The sequence below is a fragment of the Scyliorhinus torazame genome, chromosome 22, assembly GCF_047496885.1.
Source record: "Scyliorhinus torazame isolate Kashiwa2021f chromosome 22, sScyTor2.1, whole genome shotgun sequence".
Lineage (NCBI taxonomy): Eukaryota > Metazoa > Chordata > Chondrichthyes > Carcharhiniformes > Scyliorhinidae > Scyliorhinus > Scyliorhinus torazame.
The window spans coordinates 97,726,041-97,748,342 of NC_092728.1; the positions used below are offsets into that span (position 1 = coordinate 97,726,041).

At 49.9% G+C, this 22,302-nt stretch overlaps 1 protein-coding gene across 2 annotated transcripts in view; it reads left to right on the forward strand.

Annotated features, from left to right (window-relative positions):
- Positions 1-22,302, forward strand: part of ccdc180 (coiled-coil domain containing 180) — a 216,211-nt gene that overhangs the window by 158,763 nt on the left and 35,146 nt on the right. For both annotated transcript variants that reach the window (XM_072488692.1, XM_072488691.1), the window contains exons 31-34: positions 6,347-6,434; positions 8,955-9,029; positions 15,179-15,245; positions 17,020-17,164. In XM_072488692.1, coding sequence (XP_072344793.1) covers positions 6,347-6,434; positions 8,955-9,029; positions 15,179-15,245; positions 17,020-17,164 — 375 coding nt within the window. The remainder of the gene's footprint in view (positions 1-6,346; positions 6,435-8,954; positions 9,030-15,178; positions 15,246-17,019; positions 17,165-22,302) is intronic.

Genomic DNA, 22,302 nt, shown 5'->3' on the forward strand with positions numbered 1-22,302 from the left:
CCTGCTTGCAACTAGATGGCAAAGCCCAGGGGAATCGCTGGAGGACTTCTACCGTGCGCTACTAGTGCTAGGCAGAAACTGTGGCTGCCCGCAAGTTTCGGGCAGCGAGCACACGGAACTTCTAATCCGGGATGCCGTCGTAGCAGGTATGAGCTCTTCAGAGATCCGAAAAATACTTTTAGAAAAGGATACCCTGGGATTGAGAGAGGCACGGGCCCTGGCAGGGTCCATGGATGTTGCCCCCCAAAACGCGCAGGGCGCGACGGCCCCCTGGGCTGCATGGCATCCCGCAGCGGCAGCCCCGCTGACCTTCCCCGTGTTCCCGCAGGTCTGCGCTGTAAGACAGCCTGCTAGCTCAGTTGGGCCCCGTTGCTTCTTCTGCGGGCAGGCAAAACACCCCCGCCAGCACTGCCCAGCCCGCACCTCCAACTGCAAAGGGTGCGGAAGAAGGGCCATTTTGTGGGCGTCTGCCAAGCACGAGCCGTGGCCGCGGTCTCCAACGACTCCGGACCGCCGCGGCAACCTTCCCTTCGGGCCCCAGGCGGCCAGCACTCACCGCCACCCCCCTATCCGAGGACCACACCCGACCCACGGCCGCGGCCTCCTTGACCCTTGGACACCACGCTGGACGGATGGGCGCCGCCATTTTGTCCATCGCCGCCGCCATTTTGTACATCGCCGACCACGATGGTGCGACCCATCTTGGATGGGGCCCCAGGCCCCCAGCACAGCCGACTACATGCTGCCCGATCACAACCCACAACTGCTCCATCTGGCCTCGGTGACGCTGGACCAAAATCGACCTCGGACACTCGCAACAGCAACGACAATGATCTTCATCAACGGCCACGAGACGTCTTGCCTGATTGACTCTGGGAGCATGGAGGGCTTTATACACCCCGACACAGTAAGGCGCTGTTCACTTGTTACCCACCCTGTAATCCAAAGAATCTCCCTGGCCTCTGGGGCACACTCGGAGGAGATAAAGGGGTTTTGCCTAGCAAACCTCACAGTCCAAGGCAGGAAATTCAACAATTTCCGCCTTTATGTCCTGCCGCACCTTTGTGCGGCTACACTCCTGGGGTTGGACTTCCAATGTAACTTGCAAAGCCCCCCTTACTGTCTGCGGCCTCGCGACCCTTAAGGTCGACCCGTCTTCCCTGTTTGCGAATCTCACCCCGGATTGCAAACCCGTCGCCACCAGGAGCAGACGGTACAGTGCCCAGGACCGGACCTTCATCAGTCAGAGGTCCAAAGGCTACTGAGGGAAGGGGTCATTGAAGCTAGCAACAGTCCCTGGAGAGCTCAAGTAGTGGTGGTAAAGACCGCAGAAAAGCATAGGATGGTCATTGACTACAGTCAGACCATCAACAGGTTTACGCAACTGGATGCGTACCCTCTCCCCCGCATATCCGACCTGGTGAACAGGATCGCGCAATACAAGGTCTTCTCCACGGTGGATCTCAAGTCCGCCTACCATCAGCTACCCCTCCGCACTAGTGACCGCAAGTACACTGCCTTCAAAGCAGATGGGCCGCTCTACCAATTTTTAAGGGTTCCCTTTGGTGTCACTAATGGGGTCTCGGTCTTCCAACGCGAGATGGACCGAATGGTTGACCGGTACGGCTTACGCGCAATGTTCCCGTATCTTGATAACGTCACCATCTGCGGCCATGACCAGCAGGACCACGACACCAACCCGCGAAAATCTTTCATTTAACGTACAATAAGGATAAATGCGTCTTTCGCACCGACCGCCTAGCCATTCTCGGCTACGTAGTGCGAAATGGAGTTATAGGCCCCGACCCTGAACGCATGCGTCCCCTTATGGAGTTCCCCCTCCCTCACTGCCCCAAGGTCCTGAAGCGCTGCTTCGGGTTTTTCAGTTATTACGCCCAGTGGGTCCCCAACTACGCAGACAAAGCCAGACGCCTGATCCAGTCCACAACCTTCCTCCTGTCGATGGAGGCCCGCCAGGCCTTCTGCCGCATCAAAGCAGACATTGCAAAGGCCACGATGCGCGTCATCGATGAATCCCTCCCATCCAGGTCGAGAGCGATGCGTCCGACGTAGCTCTGGCCGCCACCCTCAATCAAGCAGGCAGACCCGTGGCCTTCTTCTCCCGTACCCTCCATGCTTCAGAAATTCGTCATTCCTCGGTCGAAAAGGAGGCACAAGCCATAGTTGAAGCTGTGCGACACTGGAGGCATTACCTGGCCGGCAGGAGATTCACTCTCCTCACTGACCAACGGTCGGTGGCGTTCATGTTTGATAATGCACAGCGGGGCAAGAAAAAGAACGACAAGATCTTGCGGTGGAGGATAGAACTCTCCACCTACAACTACGAGATCTTGTACCGTCCTGGGAAGCTAAACGAGCCTCCCGATGCCCTGTCCCGCGGCACGTGTGCCACCGCACAAGTGGACCGCCTCCGAGCCCTCCACGAGGACCTCCACCCGGGCGCCACTCGCTTTGTCCACTTCATTAAGGCCCGCAACCTGCCCTACACCATCGAGGAGATCAGGATGGTTACCAGGGACTGCCAGATCTGCGCGGAGTGCAAACCGCACTTCTACCGGCCAGAGAGGGCGCACCTGATAAAGGCTTCCCATCCCTTCGAGCGCCTCAGTATGGACTTCAAAGGCCCCCTCCCCTCCACCGACTGCAACACGTATTTCCTGAACGTGATTGACGAGTACTCCCGGTTCCCATTCGCCATCCCCTGCCCCGACATGACCACTACCACTGTCATCAAGGCCCTCCAGGATATCTTTACACTATTCGGGTTCCCCGCGTACATACACAGTGATAGGGGGTCCTCCTTTATGAGCGACGAACTGCGTCAATTCCTGCTCAGCAAGGACATTGCCTCAAGCAGGACGACCAGTTACAACCCCCGGGGAAATGGGCAGGTAGAGAGGGAGAACGGAACGGTCTTCCAGACCGTTCTACTGGCCTTGCGGTCCAGGAATCTCCCAGTCTCCCGCTGGCAGGAAGTCATCCCGGAGGCCCTCCATGCCATCCGGCCGCTGCTCTGTACAACTACCAATCAGACACCTCATGGACGTCTCCTTGTCTTCCCCAGGAAGTCCTCCTCCGGGACCTCGCTTCCAACCTGCCTAGCAACACCCGGACCCATCCTGCTTCGGAAGCACCTGCGGGCGCACAAGTCGGACCCGTTGGTTGAGAGGGTCCACCTGCTGCACGCTAACCCCCAGTACGCCTACGTGGCGTTCCCTGGCGGCCGGCAAGATACAGTCTCCCTCCGGGACCTGGCGCCCGCCGGAACCCCACACACACCCGAACCATTGCCCCCCCCCCCCCCCCCCCCCCGCCTCCCCCACAGCACCTCACTGGGGGGGTCGGTCCTCCCGCCGCTCCTACCTAGGCCATCCCACCCACCGACGCCCACTACAGGCGCCCCCCTCTCGGGTCAACCATTTGCCCCACCAGCGCCACCTAGGGGTGACAAAGCTGCCACGGACGCTGAAGCCACGCTCCCGGAGTCGCAGACGTCCAGACCCCCACCAGAACCACCACAGAGGCTCAGACGATTCAGGAGGACGACCAGACCACCCGACCGACTGATTGCTACACTGTAACTGTAACTGTACATGAACACTGACTATGTATCTGCCACACTTGTAAATACTCACGGTACCTCCATATCTGATCATACCATGTTAAATGCAATTGCAACCACTGGCCACCACCCCCGCCGGATTCCTTTTTAACAGAGGGTGAATGTAGTAGTATCAGGTATTGCAGTACCTGAGAGGCTGTAGACCATTGGGTAAGCCTAGCAGCTTGCCATTGGATGTCTGGTATGTGGCTCCGCCCTGACAGGCGGGGTATAAGAACAGATGCCGTTCCAGCAGCCCTCATTCTGTACCGAAGCTGCTGGGGAACAGATCTAGTGAATTAAAGCCTTCGGTTATGATACAACCTCGTCTTCGAGTTTAATTGATCATGCATCAATGGCATTCCTACATTTGGAGATGATCAAGTACACAATTAGTGGGTCAGTATAAGGACGGGTTCTACCTAAGACGGCAGCCATTCATTTCCTTTTTTAAAGAGTTAGTCACCCTCAGTTGTTAATGGGGTTTTAGTTTAATGTTAGAGGAGGGCGGTTAAGATTGGGTGTGTTCTTGATTGATTATTGTATTCTTTTTACATTGTAACTTGAAGCATCTGTTTCATATTATTCTGTTTATAATGAAAAAGATTGCAATAAAAACCTATTTAAAAGAAAAGGCAGTTTTGTTTTTAAAACCCCGAGCAAATAAAGGACAAATTAAAATGTTAGCTCAGTCGGCTGAAGAAACAAAGATTCAAGAAGGAGAAAAGGCCAGAAATCAAGGAAGACAAGAAATCAAATTGGCCAATCCGAGCCTGCCCTAGCTCCCCGAGCATTGGTTTCCGATAGGCTGACGAGTGAGTCTGTCAGTGGTCAATGCGTGGAGAGGCAGCGTCTGATTGGCCATTTTGATTACTTGTTTTTTTTTCTGTTGCTGGGCAGAAAAACAGCAGAGCGATAGGGCCTTTGCAGTAAAGAAGTGGTGGCTGCAGCAGAGATAAAAGCACTCTTACTCAGTAAGAGAAAGTTACCTTGGCAGTGTCAACCTAGTCCTGAGAACACGGCCCGCCGATGGGTGAGCCCCGATCACGGGCTGGACCCCATAGGAGGCCCTCCTCGGTGAAGGAGCGTTTTCCCCCGCCCCACAGGCCGTTCCCCCCGACCCTTCGCACAGAGTTCCCGCCGGCAGCGACCAGAGGTGAACGGCACCGGCGGGACTCTGCCGCTTCCGCACAGCCGCTCGGCCCATCCAGGCCGGAGAATCGGCGGCCCGGCCTGGGACAACAGCCCGCAACCGGCGCTGTGCCAAATGTGGCGGCGCAAATGGCGCCAATTCGCCGCACCTTGGAGAATCGCGCGCCGGCGTGGCGTGATTGCGGCGATTCTCCAGCCCGGCGCGGGGCTGGGAGAATCGGGCTCACATTATTAAAAAATGTAAATCCTGGCAAATAAACTAAACACGATGTATGTAAGGGGGGCTTTGAGAGGAGATTCATGGCGCGTGTGGGGGGGGTTCAAATCCACCTTTAAAGGTCCCCTCAAACAGATTTAGGTCACAAACTGTAAACCAGGGCTCTTTAAAAAGCTGGCCCGATAGGAGTGGGACTTTTCTATTCCTGCAAGGCCACTTCTGGAGTTCCAAGTGCAGGCTTTTGACAGGCATCAGCTCACATCCTTTAAAGCACCAAACTTTTCCAGCCACGGAACCCCTTGTGACCCCCCAAGAGCATGTATATGCACTGTACAGAACCAACTAACCCTCTAACACAGTAGGATGACGGAAACAAAGCTTTAAAAATCTCAACTATTCACAAATTTCGACCATATTAAAAAATGTTGATTCACCAGAAGAACGAAAAGTGTTAATCATCCAGACCCTTTAAAGTGTCAGTGACAGAAGCCACAAACCCTTGAAACCACTTACCCTTGTGTAAATAAGCATTGTGAAATTGACTGCAGAGATCAGAGTCAGAGCTGTCAACCAAGCAATGTTTTTCCTGGGCACAGCTATTTCAAAAAGAGTAATGGATGACTGGGCTCTGAGCAAAGCATACATAACAAGGCTTGACTGAGAGCCCAGACATCTATTACTCTTGTTGAAACAGATGCACCCCAGTGAAGATATTACTTAATCGGCAGCTCTGGCTCGCTGCAAAATTGATTGCAGAGATAAATGTTTATTAAGGTCAGTGGGCATGGACATGCCAAAGCTTGGCATAGGGGCCTTGGAGGTGGGCTAGGGTATATTTTTGCATAAGTGGCATATGGGGCCATCGGTCGTGGGTGGGGGCATAACCTGGCATGGTCGGTATGATGGGCCATTATAGGTTGGCAGAGTTGCAGAGTTTGGCATGAAAGATATGAGGCTCAGTGGAGGTGGGGAGGGGGGAGGGAAGTGACATGAGGACTGACTGTGTGTGAGGCTGTGAGGGCTAGAGGGCGTAAAATTCAATAAATCAACTGGGACAAAGTCCCAGAGCACCGAGGTGGGCAGTTTAACCAGCTCACCTTGACACTCGGCAACCCCTGTGCCTGCCTCTGAACTGTTTCGGGAAGCATCATGCTCGAATCCAATTAGTTGGTCCCCGCTCGGAATGAAAAGCCTGCCTTTGTAGACGCTTTCTGAAGCGGCTTATTGAAATGGCTAATATCTATGCGCGTGCGTAGAATAAGAAACATAATTACCAAAAATTATCAATAGGTATGTGGAATGTTAGCAGTATGCTTCATTAAAAAATCATATTGCTTCTTTGTTCACTTCAACAGGTTCTCGAATATCATCCTTGTCTGGGTCCCAAAATACGCGCACTCCGGGTGTGTCGTCTAGAGTGCCAAAGACTGCTTCAACACCGAGGTCAGTAAAAGTAAATTAGTGCTCAAACCTATTATTTTTCTCACAGTTCAACCTTTAAGTTTCTATTTTAGCTTGTCTAATTTGTAAATTTCCATCCCTCCCATTTAGAGTGTATCTTTAAATTGAGGTCAGTGGGTGGTGGGGGAGGAAAGGGGTGGCTTTTGTCCCCCTACCCCATTGCCTTACTGTTGAAGGAGTGCTTCAGCTGCCATTCTCAGGCACTGCTGGAACAGTTACTCTTTTTATTCCCTTAAAGGGCCCTTTTCATTTGAACCTGGCGTGATTCCCTCTGAAGGCTCCAAACCTTTACCAGAACAAGGTTATTGATCTCAGTGGGTTTTGGTTATTTCTTTGGAAGCATCAACACTCCAGTGGGAGCCACAGACATCCCAAAAAAAGAATTATTTTGTTCTGGGGAAGTGGCAAGGCGCTGCTCTGCCTAAGAAAGACCAGCCCCTCTTGGGATGTGGGCCTGGATGTTTCACCATCTAACCTCTAGCCGCCAATGGCCCCAATGTGAATAGGCTTCTGTCCTCATCCCACCCCCAGTATCTTTAAAATTAATAAAATGTAATATTTAAAGAAAAAGAAAAGATTAAGGGTGTGATTCTCCGCTTGCCGACAGCAAAATCATAATCGCCGATCAGGCGGAGAATCCCTTTTGACGCCGAAATCGGAGACACCGCATGTTTTTGGATGCTCCGCCCCCTCCAAAACGGCGGCATCGGAGAGTACATCGCATGCCGTTGGGATGGCCTCAGGACGTCACCTGAAGGCCCTCCCCCGATGGTCCGTCCCTGATGTGCCGACTTCGCAACCTTTCGTGGAGGCCGCGGACTATCTCCAGAGCCGTCACAGTCGGCGGCGGGGGGGGGAGTGTTCCGCTGGCCGAGGGGGCTTCGGCAGGGGCTATGGAGGACTGGTGGGGGTAGTCCGGGGGTGGCGAGGGGGTACAGGGGGGCACTATCAGGTCGGCCGGGTCCGCGCATGGCATGCGCGTGACGGACCCAGCAATTCTCCGGCCGCTTCTGTCGGGAAGGCCGGGGGTTTTACGTGGCGCGGCTCCTAACCCCCCACCAGGAGGAGCATCGATGTGGGGGCGGCGCCAACTTTTCCATCGTAAAACTAGACACTTCCTCCGGACATAGCCTCAAAATCGGAGAATCCACACACCTCTATGATCTGCAGCACTTTTATCTACACTGGCGGAATGGCCTATCCCAAAAATAGTTTCCCAAGTACTGACCCACAGAAAATGCTTTGTTTCTCGTGGCTATTTTTCAAAAACAAGAGATGTTAAACTGAGCACCCATTTTTGCTAATCGGTGACTGACACCTCGGGGAATTAAGAACGATTCTTGAAGTGTTCTGCATTGCAGTTGTGAATTATAGGCGAGAATACGGAACACAAATCTGACATTGCCCAATACCTAACCTCGGGACATTTACATTTATCTCGAAATGAGTCCTGATTTTTGACCTCACAGTGAAGCTGCTTCAATCATTTTAATCAGCACGAGATGATTGCAGTAAAGATGATGAATATTGTTTGCTCCGCCAGGTGTTTGACACGTGTGGCACTCAGAAACCCATCCTCAGGATTAGAAATCTCAGGTCAACTTGCTGCCTTTGTCCACCCAGAACTAGCACAAAATAGAAGAGAAATGGTGGCAGCAGGCAGTCGTTTACTGACCATTGCCGCTACAGCATTTGTCCCTCATGCTTCCCTATCTCAATGGGGAAAACATTATAATCCACATAGCAAATTAGTTCCCTCCTAAAATAATTGGTGGCATGAAATGCTCTGAAACATGCCATCATGATATTGCATCATATAAATTTAAATCTTATCATTTTGGATTTGAATTAGTTGCTGGGCACGTAATGTGACTATCTTGACCTGAGTGAAACTATTACTTTAGCAAGCATCTCCTTCTAAACTGAAGCGTACCTTTTGCATCAGGTGCACCATAGAATTCCTACCGTGCAGAAGGTGCATTCGGCGTATAAGATCTGCACCGACCCTTCGAAAGAGCACCCTACACCAGACCCACTCCCCCGCCTTATCTCTGTAACCCCACCTAACCTCTGGGCACTAAGGAGCAAATTAGCACAGCCAATCCACCTAACCTGCGCATTTTGGATGGTGGGAGGAAACCCACGCAGCCACGGGGAGAACGTGCAAACTCCACACAGTCACCTAAAATCAGAACCGAACCTGTGCTAACCACTGCGCCACCCAGAGGGGTGAAATTTACCAAAATCTCTTAAATACTTGAAAATATTATTGATATGAATTGTGAATTCATACAATTGCCATTTTCCTTTGTGGGCTCTGTGCAAAGGTGCAACACCAGCAACGAATCATGATCTAATTTCAAATTCTTTTCTTCAAATTTGTTTGCAAAATTTTTGACTATATGCTGACCCTGATATCTCGAGACAGGTATCAATTCACTGTCATATCCAGCGTTGACAAAGGTCAGTAAGAATCACAACTAAGCATTTTTATCTTTCTAGTGCTGTCAAACACTCCAAAGTAAACCGTTCAGACCCAAAGTATCAAGTTTTTGAAGAAACGGAAGAAGCGCCTGTGTATGTACATTTTCAAACTAATTGTTTTAGATGCCTGCAATGTATATTTATTTTTTGTGATAAGTGATTACAAAGTAAGCGAATCCTGTTATTAGTACACACTCAAAGAGTAGCTCGGAGGGTTTCACACCAGAATGCTGGTCAGTATCATTTCACCTACCTCAGCGTATTATGGTGAGATACCTATCATATGACAGGCTAGTTATTTGAATGGCCCAGATTTTGTGTTATTAATCCTACGAAACAGTCAGTGTTTGCCTTCATTGCTCTGTTGAAACAGGCATCAACTTCTGGGGCGGGTTCTCCGACCCCCCCCCCCCCCCCCGCCGGGTTTACAATTACTACCGAGCAACCTCACTCTAACTGGATAATCTGTGGGCGGAATCTTGAGGCCACCCTCGCTACCCACAGGATTGGCAGCGAGGGCAGAAAATCTCACAATTCTCACCTGAGAGTCTGCATTTCCCGAATTTCCCTCTCCTCAATTGGAAAAATGAATTGGATATTCTATTCCCATTATTTTACATATTATTAATGCCCCCCCTCCAACCAAATAATCGCCCTCACAAAATCTCACCAATGTGACAATTTACAACAGGTTGAGCCTCATGTAAGGCAGTGAATGGGATCCCTCCAGGAGTGCAGAGGGAAGTATAGTCGCCCCCTGGGGAAGGGGAGGAGAGGGGGGGGTGGGAGAGCAACGTGCCTGGGCAATGCCAACCTGGCAGTGCCAACCTGTGCCACAAAGACTGACCCAAGTGGGAGCTCCATGGGGGATGGGTTGTGTTGGGGGGTATTAGCTATGAGGAGAGATTGAAGAAACTGGGATTGTTCTCCCTAGAGATGGAGGTTGAGGGGCGACCTGATAGAAATTTCTTAAATTATTAGGGGTACAGATAGGGTGAACAGTTGGAAGCTTTTACCCAGCCCGGAATTGAAAATTCCAAGGGGGAGCACAAGTTCAAGGTGAGAGGGGAAAGGTTCAGTGGAGATGTGCGGGGGGATTTTTTTCACAGAGGGTGGTGACGGCCTGGATTGCACTGCCAAGTGAGGTGGTTGAGGCAGATACGTTAGCGACCTTTAAGACTTATCTGGATAGGCACATGAACAGACGGGGTATAGAAGGATATTGGCGGTTGGTCTAGATGGGACACATGATCGGCACAGGCTTGGAGGGCCAAAGGGTCTGTTCCTGTGCTGTATTCTTCTTTGTTCTTGTTCTTTGATATATGGGTTGGGGGGGTGATGGGGAGAGCTGAGGTTGGGGGGGGGGGGTTCCCGGCGATGAACGGCTTGGGGGGGGGGGGGGAGGGGGGGAGTGTGGGTTGCCTGCGATGAATATCGGGTGTTGGGGAGGAAAAACCTCTGAGACCACCTCATGATGTGTGCTGGGAGCCATTCGGCTGTGGTGACTTTTAGGGATGGTGCCCGATCTGTTTGGAGCCGGTTCCCGTCTCTAAGAGCCCCACCAGAGTGACGGTGTAAACCACGTCCACTCTTTTTTTGGGCAAAGAGGCTCGAGATTCTGCGAGAAAACCGGAGATTTCCACGCCAGTTTTCTGTCTGAACTTGACACTTTGCTACGTTCTGGTAAGATTCCGCCCTATATTTGTCTGGGATATCCAGTTCCTCCTTAATGATAATAAAAATGCACCTTTGTAGAATATATATATTTTTCAAGTTTATTTATGATATTTCAGCAACTTGTATCCCAATCATTTCTTTCTGCCCAAAATGTAATTAATTATGCCTGTATTGCTGAGATGTGATAAGGTTTGAGGGGGCTGACATGGGCCACACCTCTTGTATCCCAGCAGCCATCCTGCCACATTCCTGGGAGAGAGGAGTATTGGGAGCTTGTAAAATGTCTAGGGATAAATGTGACATAGTAGCTGCCCAGGTGCCTTGCGTAACCTTGAAAAATCATGGGCGGGGTTCTCCCCTACCCGGGGGGTGGGGGGGTCCCGGCGGGATGGAGTGGCGTGAACCACTTCAGCGTCGTGCCACCCCAAAGGTGCGGATTTCTCCGCACCTTTAGGGGCCAAGCCCTCACCTTGAGGGGCTAGGCCCGCGCCGGAGTGGTTGGTGCACCGCCAGCCAGCGGGAAAAGCCTTTGGCACCACGCCAGCCGGGGCCGAAAAGACTTCGCCGGGCGGCGGAAGTCCGCGCATGCGCGGGAGCGTCAGCGGCTGCTGACGTCATCCCCGCGCATGCGCAGGGGGGGTGTCGCTTCCTCGTCGGCCATGGTGAAGACTGTGGCCGAGGCGGAGGGAAAGAGTGCCCCCACGGCACAGGCCAGCCTGCGGATCGGTGGGCCCAGATCGCGGGCCAGGCCGCCGTGGGGGCACCCCCTGCGGCCAGATTGCCTCGCGCCCCCCCCAGGACCCCGGAGCCCGCCTGCACTGCCTAGTCACGCCGGGAAGAGAGGTGGTTTGATCCTCGCCGGTGGGACCGGCATTTGAGCAGCGGGACTTCGGCCCATCGCGGGCTGGAGAATCGCCGGGGGGTGGGGGCTCGCCGACCGGCAAGGCGCGATTCCCGCCCGCGCCGAATATCCGGTGCCGGCGAATTCGGCAAATGGCGGGGGTGGGATTCACGTCAGCTCCCGGCGATTCTCCGACCTGGCGGGGGGTCGGAGAATCCCGCCCATGTTTGTATGAGTGGCCACTGGCTGCACATTGATGTAGTAGCATTCATTACTGATGACATTTCTGGTTTATATTGTGCCCTGATAGCAGCATGGGTGCAGTCAGTGATGCCCTGTATGCAGGACAAGCTGGAACTGTTCCAAGTCCCTGAAATGAGTGAGGAATGTGAAATACTGGTCAGACTTTGCAAGAAGGGTCTTGGTAACCTGTTTAATGCTGATGCGTATTGCAGACTGGCAGATGTGGCTGATTCGCCAGTGATGAAGGAAACGTATGTAGAAACATAGAAAATAGTTGCAGGAGTAGACCATTCAGCCCTCCGAGCCTGCACCACCATTCAATATGATCATCGCTAATCGTGCAAATTCAGTATCCCACTCCCGCTTTCTCTCCATACCCCTTGATCCCTTTAGCCGCAAGGGCCACTTCCAGCTCCCTCTTGAATATATCCAACGAACTGGCCCCAACAGCTTTCTGTGGGAGAGAATTCCGCAAGTTCACACCTCTCTGAGAGAAGAAGTTCTTCCTCATCTCAGTCCTGAATTACTTACCCCTTATTCTTAGGCTGTGACCTAATTCTTAGGCTGGGAACATTCTTCCAGCATCTAGCCTGTCCAGTCCCATCAGGATTTTATATGTGTCTATGAGATTCCCCTCTCATTCTTCTAAACTCCAGTGAGTACAAGCCCAGTCGATCCAGTCTTTCTTTATATGTCAGTCCTGCCGGGAATTAGTCTGGTGAACCTTCGCTGGACACCCTCAATAGCAAGAATGTCCTTCCTCAAACTAGGAGACCAAAACCTCACACAATACTCAAGGTGTGGCCTCACCAAGGCCATGTATAACTGTAGCAAGACATCAGTACTCCTTTATAGCAAGGCAGTACAGTAGCATGGTGGTGAGCACAGTTGCTTCACAGCTCCAGGGTCCCAGGTTCGATTCCGGCTTGGGTCACTGTCTGTGTGGAGTCTGCACGCTATCCCCGTGTGTGCGTGGGTTTCCTCTGGGTGCTCCGGTTTCCTCCCACAGTCCAAAGATGTGCAGGTTAGGTGGATTGGCCATGATAAATTGCCCTTCGTGTCCAAAAATGGTTAGGTGGGGTTACTGGGTTATGGGGATAGGGTGGAGGTGTGAGCTTAAGTACGTTGCTCTTGCCAAAGGCCGGCGCAGATTCAATGGGCCGAATGGCCTCCTTCTGCACTGTAACTTCTATAATTCTATACTCAAATCCTCTCGCTATGAAGGCCAGCATGCCATTAGCTTTCCTCACCGCCTGCTGTTTCTGCATGGCAACCTTCAGCGACTGTTCCACCATGACACCCAAGTCTCGTTGCACTTCCCCTTTTCCTAAACTGCCACCATTCTGATAATAATCTGCCTTCCTGTTTTTGCCACCAAAGTGGATAACATTATATTGCATTGCCAAGTATTTACCCACTCAGTCAGCCTGTCCAAGTCACCCTGCAACCTCTTTGCATTCTCCTCACAGCACGCACCCAGCTTAGTGCAGTCTGCAAATTTGGAGGTATTGCATGCAATTCCTTCGTCCAAATCATTAATGTATATTATGAACAGCTGGGGTCCCAGCACTGAACCCTGGGTACCCCATTCGTCACTGCAGTAACCAGGGGCTTGCAGTGCCTGGAGAAGTGCAGTCTTTTATCTCTTTAGATAAATCCAGGAAAGTGACTCTCAGCCTATGTACCCTGTCTGCTGGGTATGGTTTCCTGCAAGCAGCACCACCTCACCTGACATAGAAAATCATAGAATTTACAGTGCAGAAGGAGGCCATTCGGCCCATCGAGTCTGCACCGGCTCTTGGAAAGAGCACCCTACCCAAGGTCAACACCTCCACCCTATCCCCATAGCCCTGTAACCCCACCCAACACTAAGGGCAATTTTGGACACTAAGGGCAATTTATCACGGCCAATCCACCTAACCTGCACATCTTTGGACTGTGGGAGGAAACCGGAGCACCCGGAGGAAACCCACGCATACACGGGGAGAACGTCCAGACTCCGCACAGACAGCGACCCAAGCCGGAATCGAACCTAGGACCCTGGAGCTGTGAAGCAATTGTGCTATCCACAATGCTACCGTGCTGCCCTCAACATCTGATAGTGCAGTTCCCACTAAAATGATTGTTGAGGCGGTTGCTCCTTATCCTCCGATAGTTTCCCCATCCAAAAGCAATAATGGAATCCTTGATAAGCGGATAACGCTTGTGGGATGGATGGGGATAATCCCTTTCAGAAGCGAGAGGAAAATCTAGAAGCTGGAATTTTTTCTGGGCAAACAGATGGTAAAGCAATGGTATGATGTGGCTGAGCTATATCTGCGTGCCCCTGTATTTACCACTTCAGTGACTCTGACACAACAATCACACCAGCAGTTTCTGGCTGATTCCCATGGGTCCCATGATTTTGAGTTAACTTTAATATCCGATCTGAATGCCATCAGAGTATGACTTTTACATTTTAGCAAGGCCTCTTCCTGCGTGCGATGGATAGCCCTGTCACACTTCACAAATCATCCGATTTCCCTCTTAATTCTCGTTCAAACCAGTGTGGGCAAATAAATGAACCCCCGTGTATTTTTATTGCCAAGTTGCCCCCAATGGATAAGCAAATCTACAGGTGCACTACTTAAAAACTGACTAAAATTTGGCTTGCTTGGAGCAGAGTTAGTAATCTTCTTCCGGCATTTGCCCAGTCAAAGAGCTGAGTGACAAAATGGACCAGTCAAAACAGGCCAACTTTGAAACAGCCCAATCGAAAGCTGTTGGCCCCATAATTGTAATGGTGAAAGAATTGTGCACGATGGTAGGAGGAGTTTTCAAGGGTCAGGCTCATTATATAAAAGAGAAAAGGGCAGCACGGTGGCGCAGTGGGTTAGCACTGCTGCCTCACGGCGCCGAAGTCCCAGGTTTGATCCAGGCTCTGGGTCACTGTGTGGAGTTTGCACATTCTCCCCGTGTTTGTGTGGATTTCGCCCCCACAACCCAAAGATGTGCAGGGTAGGTGAATTGGCCACGCTAAATTGCCCCTTAATTGGAAAAAATTAATTGGGTACACTAAATTTTATTAAAAAAAGAATAAAACAGTGTTGATATCTTAAGCCCCCAGTGTCTGAACAAACAAAGAACAAAGAAAAGTACAGCACAGGAACAGGCCCTTCGGCCCTCCAAGCCTGCGCCGACCATGCTGCCCGTCTAAACTAAAATCTTCTACACTTCCGGGGTCCATATCCCTCTATTCCCATCCTATTTATGTATTTGTCAAGATGTCCCTTAAATGTCACTGTTGTCCCTGCTTCCGGGAGAGATTTGAAGGATTGTTTGTCTTTGTAAGAGAATAGTTTCAAGGCAACTGCCTGTAATCTAATGCAGTTCTGGCCTGTCTTGTGGGACCCATTTATACCCCCCGCCCCCACTCCACTGAAACCTTAGCCCCAGAGCGATTATATGTGAAAATTTAATGTGAACCATTTGTCTTTTTCAGCCATTTTAAAGGAATCATAAAATTGATTTTGCGGGAGAATAGTAACACATTACTGGTAGCTGCTGAGGTGAGCAATTATCCTATTCTTTAGCAGGCAGACAAGAGATGAACATTTTGCCATGATTCCTTCGTGTTACGATCCCAGCCTATGTTAATAGTGGACAAGTCAGATCCCAGCGTGAAACCTGGCTCGTTGGATCCTAACTTTGTTTTTTGAAACTGTGGCGGAAAGTTACCAAACAAATTCACAGGAATCTGCTGATGAACTTTTAACTCTAAAGAATAAATTATTTACTAAACAAGAAAAATGAACTATATTATACCAGACCAAAAGGTTGAAAAACTCTCAATACAAACACAGGAAGATGATTCAAATATTCACTATTCCTTCACCCCAGCAATATAGATGCAGATGCATAAACCAGTGAAGATATACCACTATTTTGACACACAAACTTCTCGCTTGAGACTGGCACAGTTGCAAAAGGTGTTCATCCTGAGCGTTCACTCGATGCTTTTCACCCATCTTGCATTTCTCTGCAAAATACCCAAAACCGCACTCTAAACTCACTGTTGCTTCAACTGTAGAGCAAACACAAGTTCCCTAAACTCAGTCTCCAATTGGTCTTGTAATATTTCTTATCCGATGGCTGAAAATCCAGTTTTCTCTCCCCGTCCCACACTGAACTCAACTTTCTCTGTGTCTCAGTGTCACTTGACCGCTGTCATTAGGCAACAGCCTCGGTTTTTTTCTACTTTGTGTTTTTCCCCAAACCAGCAAACTTCTAACCCATTTTCCAACCCATCTCTTTTAGCTTCAGAGCTGTAAAACCTCATTAAAATAGTATGTACACAAAGAGACCCAAAGCCATTACCTTTCAGTCAGGGGTCCATCCGGACACCCCAGCACCAAGGTTCACAAAGTGAAACTGGAACCCTTTTCTCTTTCTTAACACATAAATATACATATTCAACTTAAAAAATTATACCCTGGTCCTAACAATCTACATAACATCACAGGAACAGGGGTAAACCAGGCAGTACCTCAATCTTGTTCTGCTTGATTCAGGGTTTTTAAAAGATCTTCCCTTCCCATTTGGGATTCTTTTCCTGACCTTGCCCTTTCCATTCCATCATATTAACAGTGTTTCATACATTGTCTAAGTGACCTTTCTTAACAGGATGGCCTCATGAGACCACAAATTTTGATGACACATATACTTGTAGAACAGAAGAAGTAGATGGGGCGGGGTCCTCAGTAGGGTAGCTTGAAGGAGCAGGCTTGATCTTTGAAACGCCTTTTTGATCCTCATTTTGTTATTAAAGGCCACCTTATCAGATTAGGGTTGCCAAGTGTGAATAAAGATATTCTTGGTGATTAAAGGTATTCCTGGAGATTCCATCACACGACTTGCCCTCCCACCCCAGCCATTATTCAGTCATTCAACCTCGTGATTCGATGCCTTCCTCATTACCCAATTGAATGATGATTGACAGTCAGCCGAATGGCTTTTTTCTCCCATTTTTAATATTTTGATGTCTGATAAAAAAACAAATATTCAAAGAAAATGACCAAAAAAAAACAATATCCCCCATGATGTTTCTGCAGGGTTGCACTCAACAGTGCCCTGGAGATTGATCTTCAGCTTCTGGAGATTCCAGGCCAGTCCTGAAGGGTTGGCAACCCTCTGGATAAATGATTTATTTTGACATGTATGCCTTGTGGCTTCTCTGCTCTCACCCTGATACCTGTATAACCTCCATATGTATCATTCTTCCTGTTTCTGTGCACTCAAAAACAGTCTAAAAAAGAAAGTATGCCATTTCTTAACCTGCATTAGGAATATTACAAAAAGAAGGACCGACATCCAATCTACAGACCTGCATATCTGAGGGACACATTTGAACAATGTGCAGATGAGTTGATTCAGAAGATGCTATCGTATCAAGCTCAGGCTGATGACTATCACAATTACTGCCTGCAAGGTAATGGAAACTTTTCCATTGAAACTTCATCAACTTTGTTCACCTGCACATCTTTGGACTGTGGGAGGAGACCGGAGCACCCGGAGGAAACCCAAGCACACACGGGGAGAACGTGCAGACTCCGCACAGACAGTGACCCAAGCCGGGAATCGAACCTGGGTCCCTAGAGCTGTGAAGCAATTGTGCTAACCACCATGCTACCGTGCTGCCCCGGTGTTTGCGTGGGTTTTGCCCCCACATCCAAAGATGTGCAGGGTAGGTGGATTGGCCATGTTAAATTGCCCCTTAATTGGAAAAAATGAATTGGGTACTCTAAATCTATTTTAAAAAAACAAAGAGTGCAAATAAATTTGAGAAAGAGTCATCCAGACACGAAGAGTTAGCTCCCTTCTCTCTCCACAGATGCTGTCAGTCCTGCTGTGATTGTCCAACATTTTCTGTTCTTGTTTCAGATTCCAGCATCTGCAGTAATTTGCTTTTATGCAAAGAAATCCTTAGCCAGAGATGCTGCAGACTGTGGGCCTTACTCATCAAGCACATTTTGGTTTCTTTACACCTATGTGTATTACCTGTGTTCATAGCTTGCTTTGGTTCATTTTCTGGGACGCAAGGCATGAGCAATCGAAACCCCCTTTGTATACTTCTTTTTTCTCTTCCTCCTTCATTTCTTGAGGGCATTTTTTCTGGCGGGGTTACAGTTTGATTGGCCATTGGCTCCACTTCTCAATTTCTATGGGCGGCACGGTAGCTCAAGGGTTAGCACTGTTGCTTCACAACGCCAGGGTCCCAGGTTCGATTCCTAGCTTGGGTGACTGTCTGTGCGGAGTCTGCACGTTCTCCCCTTGTCTGCGTGGGTTTCCTCCGGGTGCTCCGGTTTCCTCCCACAAGTCCCGAAAGACGTGCTTGTTAGGTGAATTGGACATTCTGAATTCTCCCTCTGCGTACCCGAACAGGCACCGGAGTGTGGTGACTCGGGGATTTTCACAGTAACTTCATTGCGGTGTTAATGTAAGCCTACTTGTGACACTAATAAAGATTATTATTATTATAATCTGAGTCAGCGAGTATCATGGAGCGATTTGATAGCAGAGGTTTATCACGGAGGAAAATCATCTGCTATCACTCAATACTGACGGTTATGTTCTCCAGCAGGATTAAGGAACAAGAATTCCAATTGTCTGTTACTTGCCCTATCTCAGGAACAGTAAGGGCCTCAGCCTCACCTCGGCTGAGGCCCAGTTATTCAGCATAGACCCTCTGTGGTATTGAAATGTCAGGAGTAGCCTTATTATGAAATATTTCACAAATATTATGTAACATTGCAAAGATGTTTGAAAAAATTACCTTGTTTAGCTTCACTGTTTCCTCGTCCTCTCTTAGATTTCTGTCACCCTAGCATTAATTTTATTTTTTGAATATCAAACTTTTTTTTAAATAAATATTTTATTGAAAATTTTTGGTCAACCAACACAGTACATTGTGCATCCTTTACACAATATTATAACAACACAAATAACAATGACCTATTTTATAAACAAAAAATGAATAAATAATAAATAACAAAAATGAAAACTAACCCTAATTGGCAACTGCCTTATCACAAGTAACACTCTCCAAAAATATAATTTAACAGTCCAATATATAATTATCTGTCGCAACGACCTATACATATTATACAGTATATATTAACAACCCTGAGAGTCCTTCTGGTTCCCCCCCCCCCCCCCCCCCCCCCGGATCCTGGGCTGCTGCTGCTGCCTTCTTTTTCCCATTCCATCTATCTTTCTGCGAGGTATTCGACGAACGGTTGCCACCGCCTGGTGAACCCTTGAGCCGACCCCCTTAGAACGAACTTAATCCGCTCTAGCTTTATAAACCCTGCCATGTCATTTATCCAGGTCTCCACCCCCGGGGGCTTGGCTTCTTTCCACATTAACAATATCCTGCGCCGGGCTACGAGGGACGCAAAGGCCAAAACATCGGCCTCTCTCGCCTCCTGCACTCCCGGCTCTTGTGCAACCCCAAATATAGCCAACCCCCAGCTTGGTTCAACCCGGACCCCCACTACTTTTGAAAGCACCTTTGTCACCCCCATCCAAAACCCCTGTAGTGCCGGGCATGACCAAAACATATGGGTATGATTCGCTGGGCTTCTCGAGCACCTCGCACACCTATCCTCCACCCCAAAACAATTTACTGAGCCGTGCTCCAGTCATATGCGCCCTGTGTAATACCTTAAACTGAATCAGGCTTAGCCTGGCACACGAGGACGACGAGTTTACCCTGCTTAGGGCATCTGCCCACAGCCCCTCCTCGATCTCCTCCCCCAGCTCTTCTTCCCATTTCCCGTTTAGTTCATCTACCATAGTCTCCCCTTCGTCCCTCATTTCCCTATATATATCTGACACCTTACCATCCCCCACCCATGTCTTTGAGATCATTCTGTCCTGCACCTCTTGTGTCGGGAGCTGCGGGAATTCCCTCACCTGTTGCCTCGCAAAAGCCCTCAGTTGCATATACCTGAATGCATTCCCTTGGGGCAACCCATATTTCTCGGTCAGCGCTCCCAGACTCGCGAACTTCCCACCCACAAACAGATCTTTCAGTTGCGTTATTCCTGCTCTTTGCCACATTCCATATCCCCCATCCATTCCCCCTGGGGCAAACCTATGGTTGTTTCTTATCGGGGACCCCCCCCAAGGCTCCAGTCTTTCCCCTATGCCGTCTCCACTGTCCCCAAATCTTCAGTGTAGCCACCACCACCGGGCTTGTGGTGTAGTTCCTCGGTGAGAACGGCAATGGGGCTGTCACCATAGCCTGTAGGCTAGTCCCCCTACAGGACGCCCTCTCTAATCTCTTCCACGCCGCTCCCTCCTCCTCTCCCATCCACTTACTCACCATTGAAATATTAGCGGCCCAATAATACTCACTTAGGCTCGGTAGTGCCAGCCCCCACCTATCCCTGCTACGCTGTAAGAATCCCTTCCTCACTCTCGGGGTCTTCCCGGCCCACACAAAACCCATGATGCTCTTTTCAATCCTTTTTAAAAAAGCCTTCGTGATCACCACCGGGAGGCACTGAAACACAAAGAGGAATCTCGGGAGGACCACCATCTTAACCGCCTGCACCCTCCCTGCCAGTGACAGGGATACCATATCCCATCTCTTGAAATCCTCCTCCATTTGTTCCACCAACCGCGTTAAATTTTACCGATGCAATGTGCCCCAATTCTTGGCTATCTGGATCCCCAGGTAACGAAAGTCCCTTGTTACCTTCCTCAACGGTAGGTCCTCTATTTCTCTACTCTGCTCCCCTGGATGCACCACAAACAACTCACTTTTCCCCATGTTCAATTTATACCCTGAAAAATCCCCAAACTCCCCAAGTATCCGCATTATTTCTGGCATCCCCTCCGCCGGGTCTGCCACGTATAGTAGCAAATCGTCCGCATACAAAGATACCCGGTGCTCTTCTCCTCCTCTAAGTACTCCCCTACACTTCTTGGAACCCCTCAACGCTATCGCTAGGGGCTCAATCGCCAGTGCAAACAATAATGGGGACAGAGGGCATCCCTGCCTTGTCCCTCTATGGAGCCGAAAATATGCAGATCCCCGTCCATTCGTGACCACGCTCGCCATCGGGGCCCTATACAACAGCTGCACCCATCTAACATACCCCTCTCCAAAACCAAATCTCCTCCACACCTCCCACAAATAATCCCACTCCACTCTATCAAATGCTTTCTCGGCATCCATCGCCACTACTATCTCCGTTTCCCCCTCTGGTGGGGGCATCATCATTACCCCTAACAGCCTCCGTATATTCGTGTTCAGCTGTCTCCCCTTCACAAACCCAGTTTGGTCCTCGTGGACCACCCCCGGGACACATTCTTCTATTCTCATTGCCATTACCTTGGCCAGGATCTTGGCATCTACATTTAGGAGGGAAATAGGTCTATAGGACCCGCATTGTAGCGGGTCCTTTTCCTTCTTTAAGAGAAGCGATATCGTTGCTTCAGACATAGTCGGGGGCAGTTGTCCCCTTTCCTTTGCCTCATTAAAGGTCCTCGTCAATACCGGGGCGAGCAAGTCCACATATTTTCTATAGAATTCGACTGGGAATCCATCCGGTCCCGGGGCCTTTCCCGCCTGCATGCTCCTAATTCCTTTCACCACTTCTTCTACCTCGATCTGTGCTCCCAGTCCCACCCTTTCCTGCTCTTCCACCTTGGGAAATTCCAGCCGATCCAAGAAGCCCATCATTCTCTCCCTCCCATCCGGGGGTTGAGCTTCATATAATTTTTTATAAAATGTCTTGAACACTCCATTCACTCTCTCCGCTCCCCGCTCCATTCCTCCTTCCTCATCCCTCACTCCCCCTATTTCCCTCGCTGCTCCCCTTTTCCTCAATTGGTGTGCCAGCAACCTGCTCGCCTTCTCCCCGTATTCGTACTGTACACCCTGTGCCTTCCTCCATTGTGCCTCTGCAGTGCCCGTAGTCAGCAAGTCAAATTCTACATGTAGCCTTTGCCTTTCCCTGTACAGTCCCTCCTCCGGTGCTTCCGCATATTGTCTGTCCACCCTCAAAAGTTCTTGCAGCAACCGCTCCCGTTCCTTACTCTCCTGCTTCCCTTTATGTGCCCTTATTGATATCAGCTCCCCTCTAACCACCACCTTCAACGCCTCCCAGACCACTCCCACCTGGACCTCCCCATTATCATTGAGTTCCAAGTACTTTTCAATGCACCCCCTCACCCTTAGACACGCACCCTCATCTGCCATTAGTCCCATGTCCATTCTCCAGGGTGGGCGCCCTCCTGTTTCCTCCCCTATCTCCAAGTCTACCCAGTGTGGAGCGTGATCCGAAATGGCTATAGCCGTATACTCCGTTCCCCTCACCTTCGGGATCAACGCCCTTCCCAGCACAAAAAAGTCTATTCGCGAGTAGACTTTATGGACATAGGAGAAAAACGAGAACTCCTTACTCCTAGGTCTGCTAAATCTCCACGGGTCTACACCTCCCATCTGCTCCATAAAATCTTTAAATACCTTGGCTGCTGCCGGCCTCCTTCCAGTCCTGGACTTCGACCTATCCAGCCCTGGTTCCAACACCGTATTAAAATCTCCCCCCATTATCA